At 40.7% G+C, this 18,287-nt stretch overlaps 1 protein-coding gene across 1 annotated transcript in view; it reads right to left on the bottom strand.

The window, feature by feature from the left end:
• Positions 1–18,287, bottom strand: part of pex5la (peroxisomal biogenesis factor 5-like a) — a gene marked incomplete at both ends in the record, with an annotated part of 131,314 nt that overhangs the window by 53,131 nt on the left and 59,896 nt on the right. Inside the window, one exon of the mRNA XM_080430572.1 lies at positions 7,120–7,224. Within this exon, the coding sequence (XP_080286698.1) occupies positions 7,120–7,224 (105 nt within the window). The remainder of the gene's footprint in view (positions 1–7,119; positions 7,225–18,287) is intronic.

The raw sequence follows: 18,287 nt of genomic DNA, 5'->3' as shown, positions 1-18,287 counted from the left end.
GTATGTGGCAGGTGGCAGGTGGCAGGTGCCAATGAAATGAGGAGAACAAGGTCACAGCACCACATTTCCACTGGGAGGCTGCTGACAGAGGACCTTGTGTTATTTTGCATCATTCAACATTTTTATCACATTCACCACGTAAAAAAGGTGCTTCAAAGCACTTTTTCTAATTGCCACTGGGGCGAAATTCTGACTAACGATGCCATTCTATCTATACTGTTATTTTTCAAACTGTGACACAGAACTGCACATATTTCCCCAACTAGGCTAATCATCCAGATACAGGAGATGGAAGATGCAATTTGCTGGGGGGGCGGGATTAATCCGTGCCTCTGCTTCTCTGCCTCTGCTTTTGATATCTACCTCTCTGGTGAATATTTTTTATTGCTGGTGGGGATTATCCCCGCTTCTGGTCAGACTGACCAAATATGCAGAAATATGCATTTCCTTTTGGGAAAAATAGGAATTTGAAAATATTTTCAATTTTTTCATGTCACAATCTGCTATCTCCACTGTTTTTTGTAAGACGAAGTATAAAATATATCAGAACATTTTCCCGTTTGTCTTTTCCTGTCTTTTTTTTTTACAAATGGAACCCTGTTGATGCCAATTATAGGTTCAGTGTCCCTCTGCAAGAAGAACCCAGGAGAGCTTTCTCTGTGGTTTGTCCTTGACGAGCACTTGACAAGGTAGTTAGTTACCTTTCTCTCCCCGTTGCTGCCCTTTACCCATTTTGTACCTTTTTGCTCTTTCCCTATGCGAACCACACTGCCACTTTATTTACAAGTGCTTCAGGGATAACCCAGATAATTGCGTAACGGAAAGCTCTGGCTAATTGTGCCACTCGGGCATGACTCCGAGGTACTTCTCAGATGTTGTTGTCAAGGGAGACATGCGGTACACCAGCTAATAACTCATACGAGTCCTAAGGAGTAGAGGTGAGGGGAGGTGGGCAGAGGAAGAGGATGGGGAAGGGAGTTATGAAAGAGCAAGAGATGTACTGTATATAACAGGGAAAGGAGAGAAATGGGATCTTTGTTAACTATAACCCTGACCTCTCTATTTTGGGCATGTCAGTAGAACTTGTTAGATTTTCGAAGATTAAAAAAAAGAATAGCAGATCATACCAGATGGCTGTTGTTTTTAATGTTTTGAAAATGTTAGATTTTTTTGGAAAATGCTTGAAAACAGCTTAGATCTGGCATGACTATAGAGACACACGGGGACTACAAATTTCACGCCCACTTTTGAGACAGCGCCGCTACTCGAGGTCCGTTAGAACGATGAACTGCAGCTGCCAATGCAATCCCTATGAGAGGATATGAGAATTAGCCTACTTTTGAAATATTCCTACATTAACTGGAGACGATATTGATTTAAATAAAAATATGTTTCCAAATGTATGGAGTGTCTTTGTCAACATATCTTCTTGTTTTCTTAATAGTTGATGTGTTTCACATTTAATTTTCCACTTTAACGAGTTACCCATAATGCTAACACAGCAGAGGGTAGACAGCAGACAGGCATTTCAGTGACATCACTGTCTTTACGAGCGCCGAGCGCCGACCGACAGCGTACCCACTGTAGAGGCAGGAGAGGCGGTCGCCTGCCCAACTAAGATCTCGCCTCCCCTAAAAAAAAAAATAACCCGAAAATGTGTCATTGCGTGCTTAATGTCCTCAAAGTCACGCATCCAACAAGCTTTGAACTGAGCAGATTGGACCTTCTGTTCCAGAGATAATGACCAAAACCTATTGAAAACGGCCACTTTCGCCAGTTTTCTGGGTATTGAAAACCTCAAGGGATGCGTCCGTGATGCGACCACTTAAAGTCTGGATCTCCGATGCTAGCGGTTTTGACATACTGATGGAGTATATTATAGTATATTGTGGGTAGTATATCGAGATGAAAGATATGGGACATTAAAAAGGACAAATTAAACAAATGGGACAGATTATTAGAACACAAAAAAAATCGCTACAGCCTCAGTAGTTAACCAGTGAAATGACGGTATTTTACAATGCCTCTCATAGAGATTGCATTGAGAGCTGCAGTTCATCGTTCTAACGGACCCCGAGTGTCAAAAGTGGGCGTGGATTTGTAGGCCTTCCGCTTCCGGCCGTGTGTCTCTATGACTCATGGAGGCGGGCAGACAAAGAGGAGGGGGAGGAGTTATGAAAAAGGAAGAGAGATGTGTATGAAACGGCGAGAGTCTGGCATGTTTAGCCCATTGAATATGACACATGACACGTTATGTTATATACTGTATAGACATTACTGCAGACCTTTTTCCAAAGTGGATTGTTTGAGGAAGTCATTAGATTATGTTGATCTCAGTATGAAAATGAACTTGCAAAGACTTGAAAGTTGATGCACAGTTATTTTATGTCAAAGTTATGTCATAGTTGATACATTTTAAAGCAGGGATTGATTTGATAAGTCTAGCTGAAATTAGTCCCTGGAGAAAAAGATTGATTTATGAGCAAAATGTCTATGAATTATTCATCGTGCAATTATTTGACCAACATTGACTCCATTATTCAGGCAAGTTCTGTAAAGTTTTGATGACTTTGAAGAACATTTTATAACTAAACTAGAAAAAGTGCTCCTCGGAGCACAGGTCTCCGCCAGGTCAGGTAGGTTATTCGCCAATCAGGATGGAATATGAAAAATCTAAAAGATCTGTCTTAATCACATGACTATAGAGATCATGTGTACCAATTTTGGGTGAAATTTGGATAAAATCTGAAGGAGTAATATCCAAAAATATATATAAGTCGCCTCCTGGTGGTGCTATGAAAAACAGATGTGACGAACGCAGGGCAGAGATTTTTCCTTGGCCTCTAGGGAGTGTGCGTTCGGTGCAATTATACTTAAAAACGCGAATCGGCCTGTTCTAGCGCCACCATGAGGCTGCTTTGAAATTTTTCAAGTGGCATTTCTTCCTCTGCCTAGTGGGAATGTGCGTGCAGACTTTCTCGGAAATTGCACGCTGCGTTCATGATTTGAGGTATTTTGTTAAAAACTGACCAATCCTGCAAACTTTGGAAGAAAATCTGACAGATCCGTCTTGATCACATGACTATAGAGATACAATTTGTGTGATGTATGGGTCAAATCTGTAGAAAAATTGTTTTGCTAAAATGTGTTTCATGAAAATGAAAAGTTTGGGGCAGAGGTTCTGCTCTGGCACCCAGGGAGTGTGCGTGCACAGTTTCGCTGCCCTCCGCTCATAAAAGGCTGTGTGTGTGTGGACACGGCTCCTAAATGCAAGTCCGCGAGCGACTCCTTTACAACTTTGTAGCTAAGCTGTGAGGCAGGTCTGCCTCAGCCTGGGCTACCTTTGTCACAGGCGTTCTTCAGGACGGCAGCAGTAAGGCCACGCATGTGCAGTTTGATCATCCCGTAGTTTGCGGCGCTGTGACCATGGCGACGACAGATCCCAAGCATCCCATAACCCGAATGCAGAATCTCCGGTGTTTTCCATAGACTGTAGGTGTTAACACACAAACGCTAATAAATAGCTTACATTTTGGGAAAGTGAAAAACAGGCGTCGCGGTTGTGTGCATATGCTAATGGTCAATGCCCGTGTGCAAGTTCAGATCAATTGCTCAAGCCACTGAGGAGAACCGTGCAGAACAGACAGGTTTTGATGCCAGAATTCCTTAATGACTGACGTTCCCTTTGATGACAGAGGTTTCCTTAATTATAGTAGGATAACAAAACAAAAACAAAGTCTAAAAATAAAGCCATTAATGTGAAAATTGTGTATGTTTATGTATCATATTTTATAAAGCTTAAGCTGTGAGCAGCTCCACCCTGATGAAGAAAGCTCTTGCAGAAACATAATTGGTGAAATAAAAGCACAGGAGGAGAATCTTGTGTGTGACAGTTTCTTTTTGACATAGCTTTAAATAGGCAATTATACAGTATTTATTGATGCCGGTATGGTCCTTCATTACGATGTCTGGATGCTGTTTTACTTTGGAGCAAACAGTTCAAGCATAAAATATGCACCAGATGCTCTTTGAAAACAATGCTGGCTGGCACCAGCTTTCCCTCTCTCTCTGTGTGTGTGTGTGTGTGTGTGTGTGTGTGTGTGTGTGTGTGTGTGTGTGTGTGTGTGTGTGTGTGTGTGTGTGTGTGTGTGTGTGTGTGTGTGTGTGTGTGTGTGTGTGTGTGTGTGTGTGTGTGCACGCGAAGAAGTATCTGAGCATGGGGGACACGATTACGCAAGCTCTGTTTATTATCTAGGATGCCCATCTGTATCTGTGACATTGGGTCCATCCTCTACTGTCTCTTAAATCTTTATAATACTGTCATGATGCTGCACAGAGCACCAGTATCTGTCCCTCACGCTACATATAAACAGTGGCAATGTACATGAAAATCACACTGATTATCCATGGTTAAATTGTTGCAGAGTGCTGCCATTACAAAGGTTGTGGTGGTGTCCCTTATGACAGAGACAAGAGATTGAGTTTTATTTTAATACACAGTAAAATCCTATGTGTTCATTTACAGCACACCGGATTGTATCTCCTTAACCACACCACACTGTGGTTAGTGTGGATAGAGTGTAAAGTGTGTATACTATTTCAGTTACCGGCTTGATGTGGTCTTTTGTTTAAAGCGTTTGTGATCTGAGCTCAAATTCAAATAATACATGAAACCTTGACATCTAAGTATAGATTAAATACAAGTTACATATTGATTTTCTTTGGATGTATCTTATACATGAAACCAAATGTTTGGAAACAAAATCGAGGATGCAGTAGTTGAATGTGAATGCTTGTATTACTGCAGTGATTTGACTGTTGGACTTTTGATTCTGTAAATAATGAAAGGTTGAGGGCTATTGATATCTGCTGGTGCAACGCTATAAACATGAGACTAACTCTACTGTATGTGGTGCTGGGTCATCTTAAGGCAATTGAGTAGCCAGCTAGCGTGCAATATACCCCACGGTTTACCTTAAGAAAGCAGGTCTAGAAAGTGTTGGTAAGGCAATGTGTTGCTATTGATGTTTTATTATTGTATTATTATTATTATTATTATTATTAGTAGTATTATTAATATTATTATTGTAATGTTTTGTCTGATTTGGTGGTATGTTTTTGGTATCATCTTGTTGTGCACTGTACTGTCTTTTGTGACAAAATGTAAAATAAAATAAAAAACTATTAGGCTAAATATATATATATAAAAAAAGAAGAATGCAGGTCTCCTACGCCAGTGGTTCTCAAACTTTTTCATGTCTGTTAGATCTGCAATCAAAATAGCAGATCTACAAGCTCACAAAATTGGCAAATAGCCAATGTATATAGGATTAAAGGGGTTAAATTATCTTGATTCTATATTAGCACATTTTCCTGAGGGGCCCCCTGGAACCTCCTCAAGGACCCCTGGGGGTCCCTGGACCCCACTTTGAGAACCACTGCCGTAGGCACATACTGTACCAGCCATGCTGAATAGACTGTGGTTGTTGTTGTTGTTCTGAGGACACTCATTCACTTAGATTCACACTCGGGTTCATTATCGCTAACCTTGATGAAGGACGGACGCTTTTCTTCTTTAATCAAAGGAGGCAATTCGATCACTTGCCCCTTTTTACATCAGTTGAAATTATAAGTGTACAGGAGGCCTTTTGTTTTATTTATGATAAAAAACTAGTGATAGTCAATAGTGATGTTTTTTGGTGTGTTCTAGTGTGAGTCAGCATAAAATGTGCAGCAGTATTAGGCTATGAGCCTCTGCAAGAGTGGAAACTTTAAAAACAAAGTCCACATGCAAACCCATCTTTGATTGTGGTGATGGAGAAGAACATACTGTTTGTACTGTATTGACACTGAAGTCAAACAATTAGAAAATACATTATAGGTTATTACATCACAACACAGACACATACAGTAACTATAGACGAATCCACAGAGCGCTCCCCTGGCGCAATCATAACTGTGTCAGAATGCACGCAGAAGGAGTCTGACACCACAACGCTTGGTGGATTAATCTATAGCAAAACACACACAGGAGCACACAAAAACACAAACAAGTAGAGAACAGGCAAGAAAGCGTATACATTCTTCTGCTACACCAACACATTCACAAAACACTTAAAAAGCACAGACGAACTGAAAAGCACAGAGACTGTTTTCACGACAGTAATGAGAGCTAAACCATTAGTCTAATAATGCCATGCTGCAAGCTACAGTATACATACAGTATAGCATTTTGGAAATGCATACAGTACTTGTTTGCGCCAAAGTATAGCTGCTTATGAGGTGTAAAAAAGTTCAGAAGAGAAGTTGTTCTGCCCTAATTAGGATGGAAATACATCTTTATGATAAACCCGTAGACGATGTAATCTCAACATCTCATGAACAAATTATTATCGGAACAAAATGTTTCAAAGAAGAATGAGTTCACTTCTGTCACTTTCTGTCTCATTTATATATATTCTTTAAACGTATTTATTTATTATATATATTTATTGATTTTATGCACAGACCAACAAGTGTTGCACTGTAGGTGCTTTGTCAAGTCACTATTCAATAAAAGTCATGTTCATTAAGTAAAAGAAAATATGCCATTAGTGCAAATAATTGCACAGGAAGTTAGTTTTATACCCCATAGAGCAGCTGAAAGTGAAATCAATAGTGTTGATCCTTTACCATTTTAAGTTACTACGGTTGAAGGAGTCAATGAAGTGGAGCTTAGATATAACACACTCAAAGCTTTGCCATTTTTGTATATCCAACAGAGGAGGGAGTTCCACTTGAAAGCTGCACAGTAAAATCCTCAGTGTTAATTTATCCATTTGTAACTCTGACAGTGTACAAATGGAACCAAAATGGATCCTTACACGTCCATTTAGTTTCATTTGTACACTCACAAGTTAACCACTTAAGCCCCTCTATACTCCATTATGTGACGAATAGCAAAAATAGCCGATGTACAAGCTCACAACACGTCGCATCGTGATGTGTTCTGAGCTTATAAATTGTCTATTTCTGCTATTTAGGCAAATTCTTTTTGCCTATAATGACATGCCCAAAATAGGGCGTTTAGGTTGAAAGTGGTTAAATGAACACTGATTCTGCAACAATGGTTCTGCCCACCTTGGTAGTCACCGTGAGGAGGGGCTTCCCTTCTGATGAGGTCTTACTTGGTATCTCCTTCATCACCATGGCAACGGCCTTATCGGCGGCCCTAGAGTCTTTCCCCTACAACAGTGGAATCAACAACGACTTGCATCAGGATAAGTTGGACAACTCAGAGCGGTACCCGTGTCCAGGGTATCTTACAGTACCCGTGTCCAGGGTTTCTTAACAGCAAAGAGACTTATCTTTATGATGATGACACTATGGGGATATACGGTGAGCCGTCTACTGTGACAAAGACACCAACGACAGCGACTGTGAACATTTCCACAAGACTATGGCAATGAAAAAGGGGGTCACCACACCATGCAGGCGGTTCACTGTACACGATGATGATCATGGTTGTTCAGAGCGGTATATTTCTACATTGTATGTTATGTTATATTACAACAGCTTAAAAACGGAGATATCCTTCCACACGTCATATACCTGCTGTCAATGGTTATATTTCACCCAAACAAATCATGTTGGAATAGAAACGAAACACAATTAAAGTACAGATTGTGAGTGTGTGGCAGGCAGTGCAAATGAGAACCCATCGCTAATAAAAGGAAGGGGTGTGTGTGTGTGTGTGTGTGTGTGTGTGTGTGTGTGTGTGTGTGTGTGTGTGTGTGTGTGTGTGTGTGTGTGTGTGTGTGTGTGTGTGTGTGTGTGTGTGTGTGTGTGTGTGTGTGTGTGTGTGTGTGTGTGTGTGGCTCTGTGACTTACTGTAGCATACCATTATGCACATAAACTAAAGGTGCATGGTGGCTTTTTGCATGTAAACCAGCAAAACATGCTACTTCATTTCCCTCACCTCATTTTCCTGTTGAACCGATATCCTAACTTCCTCTGGAGACAAATCTCCTAATAGAGTCTCAGAAAACACCTGCTCCCACACTCTTCACTATGTCTAGCCTTAATGAGGCATATTTTATTTTGTGAAGATGGTGCTACTGGCAGATTTATTCTACTTGAGAAGCAGTGAAGGATAGCCTACCCATTGTTTTTTAGTCTAGTGCTTTGTTTGGCTGATGCTTCTTGTAAGAAAAGCTTACGATTACTTTAATTAATCTATTATGTATTCTCTTTGCCGATTGGTGTTTGGACTTCACCAATTGTCTATAAAATGCCATTTCTGTTGATTTTGGTTATGATGGCTTATACAGCAATTGAAGCGGTTAGGTGGTGCACACACATCCAAGAATTGCAACGGGTGCTGGACCCATCTGAATAAACATGAACAAAAGAAAAGAGTCCGCACACCGTCTTAATGCTCCCGCTATATACATTAAATTGCCGGGAGCATTAAGATGGTGTGCGGACTCTTTTCTTTTGTTCACACTTATACAGCAATTGAAACACGTTAACACGTTTTGCCCTCAATATGTAGAAGATGATTGATCCGTGAGTGCTGGTTTTCTGTTTTCAATACTTTCAATATTCGGCATAGTTTGGAAGATTGGGAACGTTTTACCATATCTTTTCATGCTTTCTAGTGAGTGAGTCAGAACGTTCAGTCATTGTGGATGGTGTGAAGGATACTGCTTGTGCTAAGTGCACAGTTTTTCACAGTTATTTTCACTTCATTTTTAACCAACATCTACTTCTCTTGGGCTGGTTTCAGATGCAATAGGCATCGTGGCGTACAGAATACATTGAATGGAATACATTGAATGGCCTAATTGTGTGTTGTTCCACCCTTTTTGTTTTCATCATTACCACATAGCTGTCTGAGACCTTGAATGGAATGGAGCTAATTATGTACATGAACTTGGCTTGACAATGCCAGGAATAAAGAGTGCAGAGCTTTTTCTCTTCTCTCTATACCAGTGGACCTCAAAGTGGGGTCCGGGGACCCCCAGGGGGGGTCCCCAGCTAAATTAATGAATATAATCAATACAACTTTTCATTTCTTATGCAGGAATACTATTCCACAGACTCGTACTTTACTTGGCTTACAGTATTTTCAATCAGAAAATGACTGATATCAAATGTTCATAGGAAGTGAATTGTAGCCAAAACAAGGGTTCTTAACAATATGCAGTGTACAGTAAGTCTGTGATGTGTCTTCGTCACCTTTGGAATAAGGATGGACAGTTTCATTAATAAACCATGTCGACACCATTCACTGTTCATGGTATTGCACTGGCTTGTGATGAGGGGGAAAAAATAAAATCTAATTTCCCTAATGTGATTTACTCCAGCATTATGCAAACAACTTAATCAAATGATATTATGTATTGTTGGTGGCAGGGTACATAAACGTGGCAGTTTATCTCAGTGCTCAATAAACACATTTGCAATTCCAACAGCCAGAACAGCAGCTCCATTGCTCAAAAGATTTAGTGGCGGTGGAGTGTTTGGCACAGTATCGCATATGAGAGGACTCAAAAAGCTTAGTTAATTTTACAGTCCAGATGATTTGGTTGCGTTAAGGTAAGCGTTGTTATGGTTTGTATATAAATAAAGACTAGACTATATATCACTATTGTAATAAATTATAATCTTACATTTACAATTGAGTAGTTCACCCAAACAATTACTTATTTTCTATCAATCAGAATTACACAATTCTAAACTCCTAATTCCTAAACCAATAATTTGATGACAGGCGGAGACTCTGTTGACCTGCATTTGAGTCTCCGGTCATCAAACGATTGGCTTAGGAATACGAAAAAAGAAAAAATAATCTGATAGAAAATAAGTAATTTTTTTGGGTGAACTACTGTCTCTTTAACGGACGAGACGTTGTCAGTAAATATCTTCTATCTTCTGTCTATCCAAGGATGGATGCCTATTCTATTTTTGTGTCATAATTCAAATGTTATACTAAGTAGGTGTCAATTTCTGCGTCACGTTGATAAAAAATACTGCATGTTAATCCTGTCTAATGAAATTCTTTCAGTGAGACCTAATGTAGAAATTATTTTCCAGCTACTAAAGTAGATAATTCAACTGTCATTAGCAATGCTAAATTACATTACACGAGAGTAATAGATCATTTGATTCCCTTAATCTGATTCCATTAATCTAATTCAGAACTGTAACTCATCACTACCAAGCAGATAAATCTAAATAAATCAGAACATTTTACAGTACTAGTAACTGCAGTCATATTTTAAGCAGGGAGAGGTATTTTTCTGACACCAATGTCCATACTCATTCCCCATTCTGTAGGATGTCATGCAGTCAACAGACAGTGCTATCACTGAAAACAGTCAGTTATGACATCCATTTTAACACCATTTTACTATGAATGGAGACGGCCATTGGCTGTCCAGGCTGGCAACTACACATCTTTGCTGTCGGTTGAAAACTTTGTATGTCCAAAACCGTTCCTTTTTTATTAAAACAACCTTGTAAAATAGCAGATCTACAAGATGCGACATTCTGTGAGCTTGTGGATCTGCTATTTTCACTACTTTTGTGTGACACTTGTATGATGAAGTAGGGCATTAATGTATGAAAAACACATGAAAGGAGACACAAGGTTTCTGCCCGACAGTAACGACATGCAATCCTTGTTCTATAAGACTGTTGTTGCCTACAGTATGTTGGCTGGACTGCCTGTGGTGCTGTCGCTAGGACTGTCACGATCATGACATTACTCAACGATTCATATAAATAATTACGCCTAACAATTGAATTGAGGTTTTGGCAATTGACCATTGGAACATGCAAATTTCTTTTTGGCGTTTAGGCTATGTAAACAAAAAATTTATTGCACTTACAGGGCAGATATGACAAATAACTTAAATATACAAAGAAATAACTGACAATGATTGGTACCAATACTATAAATAAATTATGTTCTATGGCCAAAGTACGCCATATTTAATGATTAATAGTGGAAATAGACAAACTCAAATTCTTGAAAATGTGTGAAAACTATCATGATGATTATGATGATTATCTAAAATAATTGCGATATGGCGATTATGTAATAATTGTGACAGGCCTAGTTGTCACATGTAACCCAAGTCATTACATCCAGTATTATTCTTTTTTTACCCGCTTGCTGAAAGCTGGCGGGTCTATGCAGAGGCAGACCTATGACTCATCATTCGACAGATTCATTTGCATTCGACAGATTTGTTCGACAGATTTGCGTCATTGGCTGTCGTTTAAGCCAATGGGATACTTTCCCATACTCTGAACGGGCGGCCTCGTCCTCCCAAGCTATGGGACTATGCAGTCCTCCGAGCGCTAGCCGAATTTGGCTAATAGTTAGCTTGTATGATGTTACTAACTAACTGTTTTTAGCCAAGCGCGCTACTGTCCGCTCCCCATTAGTTATCGACGCAAGTCGCGTTATTACTCTCGTAATTTTCATGTATTGTACATCCCAAAACAAAATGTATTCACCATGTTATGGTGCTGTAATGACTTCCTATTTTCTCAACATAATACTGCCTTTCACGCGACCTGCCTTTTTACCCCCGGTCTCAGTAGCGGGGGGCGGGGCGGGTGCGGGGAGAGACCGGCGAGTTGAGTGAAACGAGTTGGGGCAAACACAGTCCCCACAACATCATTTACTATTCTGTGCCTATCGGTACATAACTCGGACGGCGGTAATTAGTATACATGGCAACACTAGTACGAGTACTTCCACCACTGTTGCTGTTTTTAGCATGACTGCCCTGTTTACAAATGAATGACTACACACTACAACCAAGGTTACTGTAGCAACATTTTTCATGTAAGGTATGACGCTAAAATCAGCTGCATTTTATCAGAAAAAAACAGATCTACAAGCTCACAACGCATCGCCGCCTTGTGAGCTTGTACATCTGCTATTTTTTATTATGACGTTTTATTGAATACTTCATTTACAAAAGACATTAATGAAACCAAATGGACCCATTTGGGTTTTTCTTTCATTTAAGCCAGTAGTGAAAAGGGCTAACTTGCAGTTATGCATTACAACTCAAGCCTAGCTGTTTCAAACAGTGAAATCAAAAGACACGTTGTGAGCTTCACTTTTATAAAGGGTTAGGCTTACATTGCAGTATTGATACTTTTACTTAAGTAAAACATTACAGTACTTTTTCCACCACTGTTGATGTTTTTAACATGACTGCCCTTACGCTACCTGTATTCTATGGACTCACTTAGTTTATTGTGAAAATAGTTTATTTCTTTCATACATAAATGAATACTAACTGGTCACCACCGGTCTTTTGTCCAGGAACAATGCATACAACACTATCAACCAGTCCTCCTGGGTGTGTGTGTGTGTGTGTCTTGTCATTTTTGTTGTTCATACATTTCTAAGTGAAACACTGTAGTTTTGACTTGGGTAAGGGTAGGCTACATTATGAAGTAACTATATCAGCTGGTGAAAATAGCAGATGTCAGATTGTAGATCAATTATTTTCACTATCATTGATATTGTACACACCACACACACACACACACACACACACACACACACACACACACACACACACACACACACACACACACACACACACACACACACACACACACACACACACACACACACACACACTTTATATTGGTAGCCAACCAATGAACCTCTGTGGAGTTATTTTTGTTGCATTCGAATGGCTGAGATTTTATTTTGATGACAACTTTTACATTTTGTGCTGCAGATTGGGGCAAAAACAGCCTGCCGCAAGCGGGTATATTATGACTTTGTCATTTCTTGTTTTTTATCTACGTACTTTTCGTACTGTTGTGTCAGCACTGCGGAACATGTCACACCTACATTTCACTGCTTGTATAATAAGTGACAAATCAGTCTTGCTTTTTAAGTCATGCTGAATGGCCGAGGTGAAGGGCCTTCGACAGTTTACATGCAGTAATGGTGAGGCCACAACCATGTCTTCAGCCAACTCCCTCTCCATATTTGGAAAATCACAGCTTGAGGTTTTATTGGATGGCACAGTTCCTCACTGACAGTAATGTTAATTTCTTTATTCAATACGTTTTATCTCTCTCTCTTTTGTACAGCTGTGAGCCTATACCGTAACTATGAGCCTTGTGCCTTATGGGGTCCATAGGGCATGTTCTAATGAATCCAGAGGCATTAGATCCTCAGTAGGAGTGGGCCCTGCAGATCTGCAAAGTTCAGCCTGCCAAGCAGCGCTCTATCAGGCCCCCCAGCTTCTCACAATGGGCAGCATCACAAGTCTGTGTCCTGTGGGCTGTACGGCACTGAAGTAACACACACACACACACACACACACACACACACACACACACACACACACACACACACACACACACACACACACACACACACACACACACACACACCTTTCGCAGTCTCAGGGCAGTTGACTTTGCCCTCTTCGACACAAATCACTTCAGGCTGTCTGCTGTGGTGCTGAGGCCTGGTGTGTTACAGCTTCACCATCAATCAAGATGTCCAAGCTGATAAACAAGCTCCTGTGGTGATAGCACACTGGATAGTGGATACACAAGGCTAGAGGTTACACAAGTTACCCAGGATCCTAATGTAATGCAGTCACAGCATTTGGACAAAAGCTAGTCACGCAAATGACTGTGTGGGAGCAGATATCTGAAAATGTATAACTTGTGTATTGCGAGAATTATTGTGAGAGTTTTGAAATAATAAGGATTATAGTAGATGTGTATCTTCCAGTGTTTGGTTAACTATTTTGATAGTAATAGAACTGTGCATGATGCAACTGTGCTTAATTGTTGCTCTAATCAAGGGATTTAGAACAGCTGCTTTGATTAGGCACAGGTGTGATTATAGTCCTGTATATAGTGAGCCAGGGTCACAGTGACCTGAGATCAGTACAAGTGGGTACAAGTTGGAAAAGACAGCACTGGGGTTAGACCAGAAACACTTTTCTTACCGTTTTTGTTTGACTGAGTTTACACCCTTTTTTTGACACATTTTTAGTTTGAATAAATGAAGAAAATGTACTTTGGAAGTGGACTCTATTCTTTCGAAAACGCCTAAGGGATTTAATGGGTGCGAAATGGCTTATTGGTACAAATAATGGATCTCTGTAATAACTCAAATAAGGGAATCTTGTGTCATCACAAGCCGCAACACCATTACCCCCAACAACAAAAGATATCATTGACATGGACTATTATTTCAAAGACAAAAAGAGCTCTTGGCCATGAAAGTTCATACCAATCATGTCCCTGCCTCCAGCCAAGATCAATGTACAGCCTGTTCAATGTGCAGCTACTCATCTCCTGAGAATACATTAGTGCCCTGCGACTCAGCCCAACATGGTTTGTAAGGACTTGAAAACTGTGATATTAAGTAATTTCTGAGTTAGTAAATGCGTCTAGGGCTTTAAATGTAAGCCTATTTTTAAAGATTGAAAACTTTTTTTAAAGGCATATTTGGGAATCAGACACATCAAACTGCTGAACTTTATGCAGCAACTTCGACTGAGAAAGAGGGATGGGGTGTGCCAGAGATAACTGAGACAGCAGCTGTGTCGTATTCCTCTGCCCCCATCATACTTGCTAACGTGCATTCGTTAAGGAATAAAATAGATGAACAACAGGAAAGTTTAAAGTTTCTGTCAGAATACAGACCTATGCTGTATCATTTCCCTTACTGAAACTGGCTCAACCACTTTAAGTTGCACTTTGTGTCATGTCCTGTCCAGGATTTCAGAATTATTGAACCCAGGTCCCCTGTGCAAGTGCTGGATTTGTTTGCATTTCATTTTACCTTCAGGCAGTACCACTTGTTAACCAGTAGTTCTACAGATTACCGTACAACCAGATTGGTCAAAATATAAATGTATTCACAAAAATTTTTTAGCTTTAAGCCCCATTTACTTGTCATACGACAAAAAGCAAAAATGCTAGTTCTTGGTTGATGACCACAATTGTGACGCTGATCTAGAAATAGGTTATGACCATATAAATCTCCTCTGGGTTTGTCAGACGGTCGGCAGCACTGTTCATTTGGTCCCCGCCTATCAATCAGTCCCGAAGACAGGGGAAACCGAGCACAGAGTTGTTCCGGTCTGGAATGAAGACTCTATACTGGAACCGAAGGACTGCTTTAAATATACTGATTGGGATCTATTTCAAGACACATTTTCTGACTTAGATGATCTCACTGAGAGATCTGCCCCGGATTAACAAATTACATAACCATGCTCTTAAACAGAGAAGCTGTCTTGTTATGAGGGAGATAATGATGAATAGGAACTTTCGAGTAAAAGTTTGTAAATTGTTCTTCAGCCTGATGGCAAGTTTGAAGCAAGCTGACATATGTTGATAATTCAGAAGCTAAATGCTTTTTATCATCATGATAAAATGTGTTGAAGTGACACTTAATATTCCTTAAAAAATGTAATAAAAAAAATGTGTATATATATATATATATATATATATATATATATATATATATATATATATATATATATATATATATAGCCTATTTACACACACACAACTGTCCCTCTCATATTATAATACTGATACAGTATGTGCAACTGAGGTGTTGGGACAGATGGTTGTGTATGGATTTCAGCTTTATGGGGTTCCTCAAATCTCTCAATCAGCAAAGGGGGGAGTGTTTTTGCTAAAGACCTCCCTACAGCAACGTTTTCTGCACATAGCTACAGCATTACAATATGTGAGGCTTTGTTGAGCAATTCCTATGATTTAGTTCTGGATCAAACAGTATTAATAACTACATTTTAGAGTTTACTACTATCTTTCTATCTTTCTATCTTTCTCTCTTTCTTTCTTTCTTTCTTTCTTTCTTTCTTTCTTTCTTTCTTTCTTTCTTTCTCTCTTTCTTGAACTGTAGTTTGTACAGAACTGGGTTTGTGTTGCAGAGCTGTTGGGCTGTAGTGCCAAAGGGCATTCCTCTTCCTTAAAAGAAAAATCTTTTTCTGTTGCCTCTACATCTTTTCCAGCTCCTTCTCTGTCTGGAGGTTGTCCGCTGCGTTTGGATGTACTCCATATACTGCTGTCCATTAACCAAGAATTCCCTGCCTCAGAATGACTGTACAAACTGCTGCCTGTTCAAACTGCTGCCCGTTAACCAAGAATTTCCTGCCTCAACCTGAGCCTTGAGGGACTTGAGGGACCTTGATGACAGACCTGTCTGTACATCAGACCTTTGCTTCTGTACTTTAAGAAGGTTCCCTCCGCATTAAAAATTTAAAAAAAGGCCAATGATCCCTCCAGATTGAACACATTTTGTTCAATCTTTTTCCCCAAGCTACAGTTCCCAGTTTTCTTGCCACCGCGTGACTCCCTCAAACAGCGCTCTGTTCCTCATCATACTTTTTGAGAATCACCACCTCCTGTTTGTGCTTGCTTCTCCCATCTGACTTAGGCAGAAATACTCCTCATCCTCATATAACACCTGCTTCTCGAATCTTGTTTCAGGGACTAACTCCAGATCATCCATACACAAAATGACCTGCTTCTTCTGTGCTGATAAACTCCTCAAGCCTACGCTCATTTTAAACAAATCTGCCTGTAAACAAAGTTTTTCTTTCATTATTGCATTTTATACACATAGTGTTTGACCTAGCCAGTAAGTGTAGTTAGGCAAGAACGTGTGTTAAAAGGAGCCCAGGTGGTCATTATGTCTCTCTCTCTGGAACTGGCTCTCCCATCAGAGTTATGCTGTTAGGCTGGAGACATGCATGTTTCCCCCTCTCTGCCCTAGCTTGATTTCCTTGCTATGCAAATAAAAAAACCATTGGTCGGCCCATTATTTCGAAACCCCGGAAGTTGGAAAAATGTCCCATTGGACAGATAGGCCATTCATCCGATGGCCTGTTATCCAGAGAACATACACACTCTGTGACTGCTGTCCCGACAACTGGCTGACCAACAACCTTTTTGGCACCACATATACTGTTACTGTATCTGCTGGTCTTATGTTTTGTGTACAGTATATGTAGATATCTTGATTTTTATGTTCTCAATCGCTAGTTTCAAGTCTTCTTTCACACAGCATGATATGCGTTTATGATGCTCCCATTAATTAAAACATTTATTATAAAGAAGGGTCGCTCCCCTTCCCAATCAATAGCATCAGATTTCTGGCAACCGGAAACCGGTGGTTCTATATTCAATACTCCTCTCTATGTCTCGCTATGGGAGAGCGCCCTCTAGCGCGAACACAGAAGCATTATCTTGATATACTTCCAGGCAAAGTCCATTTGACTGGATTCTGATTCGCTCCCCTGACCTGGAGGTCCCGACCTCCACCTATATAGTCTATAACCTATATTGTTAGCTTAACTACGTTTCACTAGGCCAGGATCAAACTTCTGTTTTGTTAGCGTCCACGAGACGCTAACACTGGTTGGAATAACGTGTTCCTTCCACGCGCTACGTCCAACCAGGGAACCTCTCCCCTGTCAGGTGACAAGAAGGTCAGTTGGCTCTCATGCATTGAAGGAGGCATGAGCTCGGCCCTGGCCTCCCTAGGTTGGCAGAGGGAAGGTAGTGCCCAGGATTACATAGACAATTGGCACTGGGTGTAAAAAATAGGGTTACAAAATCGTGGGATACATTTTTTTTTTGAAAAAAACTAAAAATAAAAATAAATAACTGTTAGCTTGCTAACCGCAGCATAGCCTATTAGCACTTGTTAGCACGGAAAGCTAGCAAGTGACTAACATGCGATAGCTGTTTAGGCTAGCTCACCTCTGTTGCTCGGCTAACCCACAGGTTAGCCTTGGCTCCATGTGTAGCGGCCCACTAGCTTCAAAGCTAGCTCGACAGGGAATTTGTGGTTGGCAAGGCCTTCCCCGAATTAACCTAGTCAGGAGTGAGTAGGCCCAGAGCCACAGTCTCACAAGGGGCAGCCTTCTGCCAGATCTGCGGAGTGATGGAAACAACACTCCTCCGCGACCGACTCGGCGAGTTCCCCGTCAGGACCTCGGCACCGCCCACCAATGGGTGTGGATCCGGGGAGGGCCCGAGCGATCAGACGGGGGCCGCGGTGAGACCGCTCCGCACGCCATCCCCGGCCCCGAGCTGGCAGCCAGATGGAAGCGATCAATCCGCTCTACGACGTGGACCTGGAGGACCACGTTTTCGACCCCCTCATGGACGAGGCCATGGAGGAAGAGGGTGGGGATAACCACATCCACATCTCCATCAACTCCTCGGAGGAGGACGACGATGTCGTCTCCATT

The sequence above is a fragment of the Gymnoscopelus braueri genome, assembly GCF_963280865.1.
Source record: "Gymnoscopelus braueri genome assembly, chromosome: 6".
Lineage (NCBI taxonomy): Eukaryota > Metazoa > Chordata > Actinopteri > Myctophiformes > Myctophidae > Gymnoscopelus > Gymnoscopelus braueri.
Note: the sequence above shows the minus strand (reverse complement) of the source record. Positions and strands in the feature narration are given on the sequence as shown.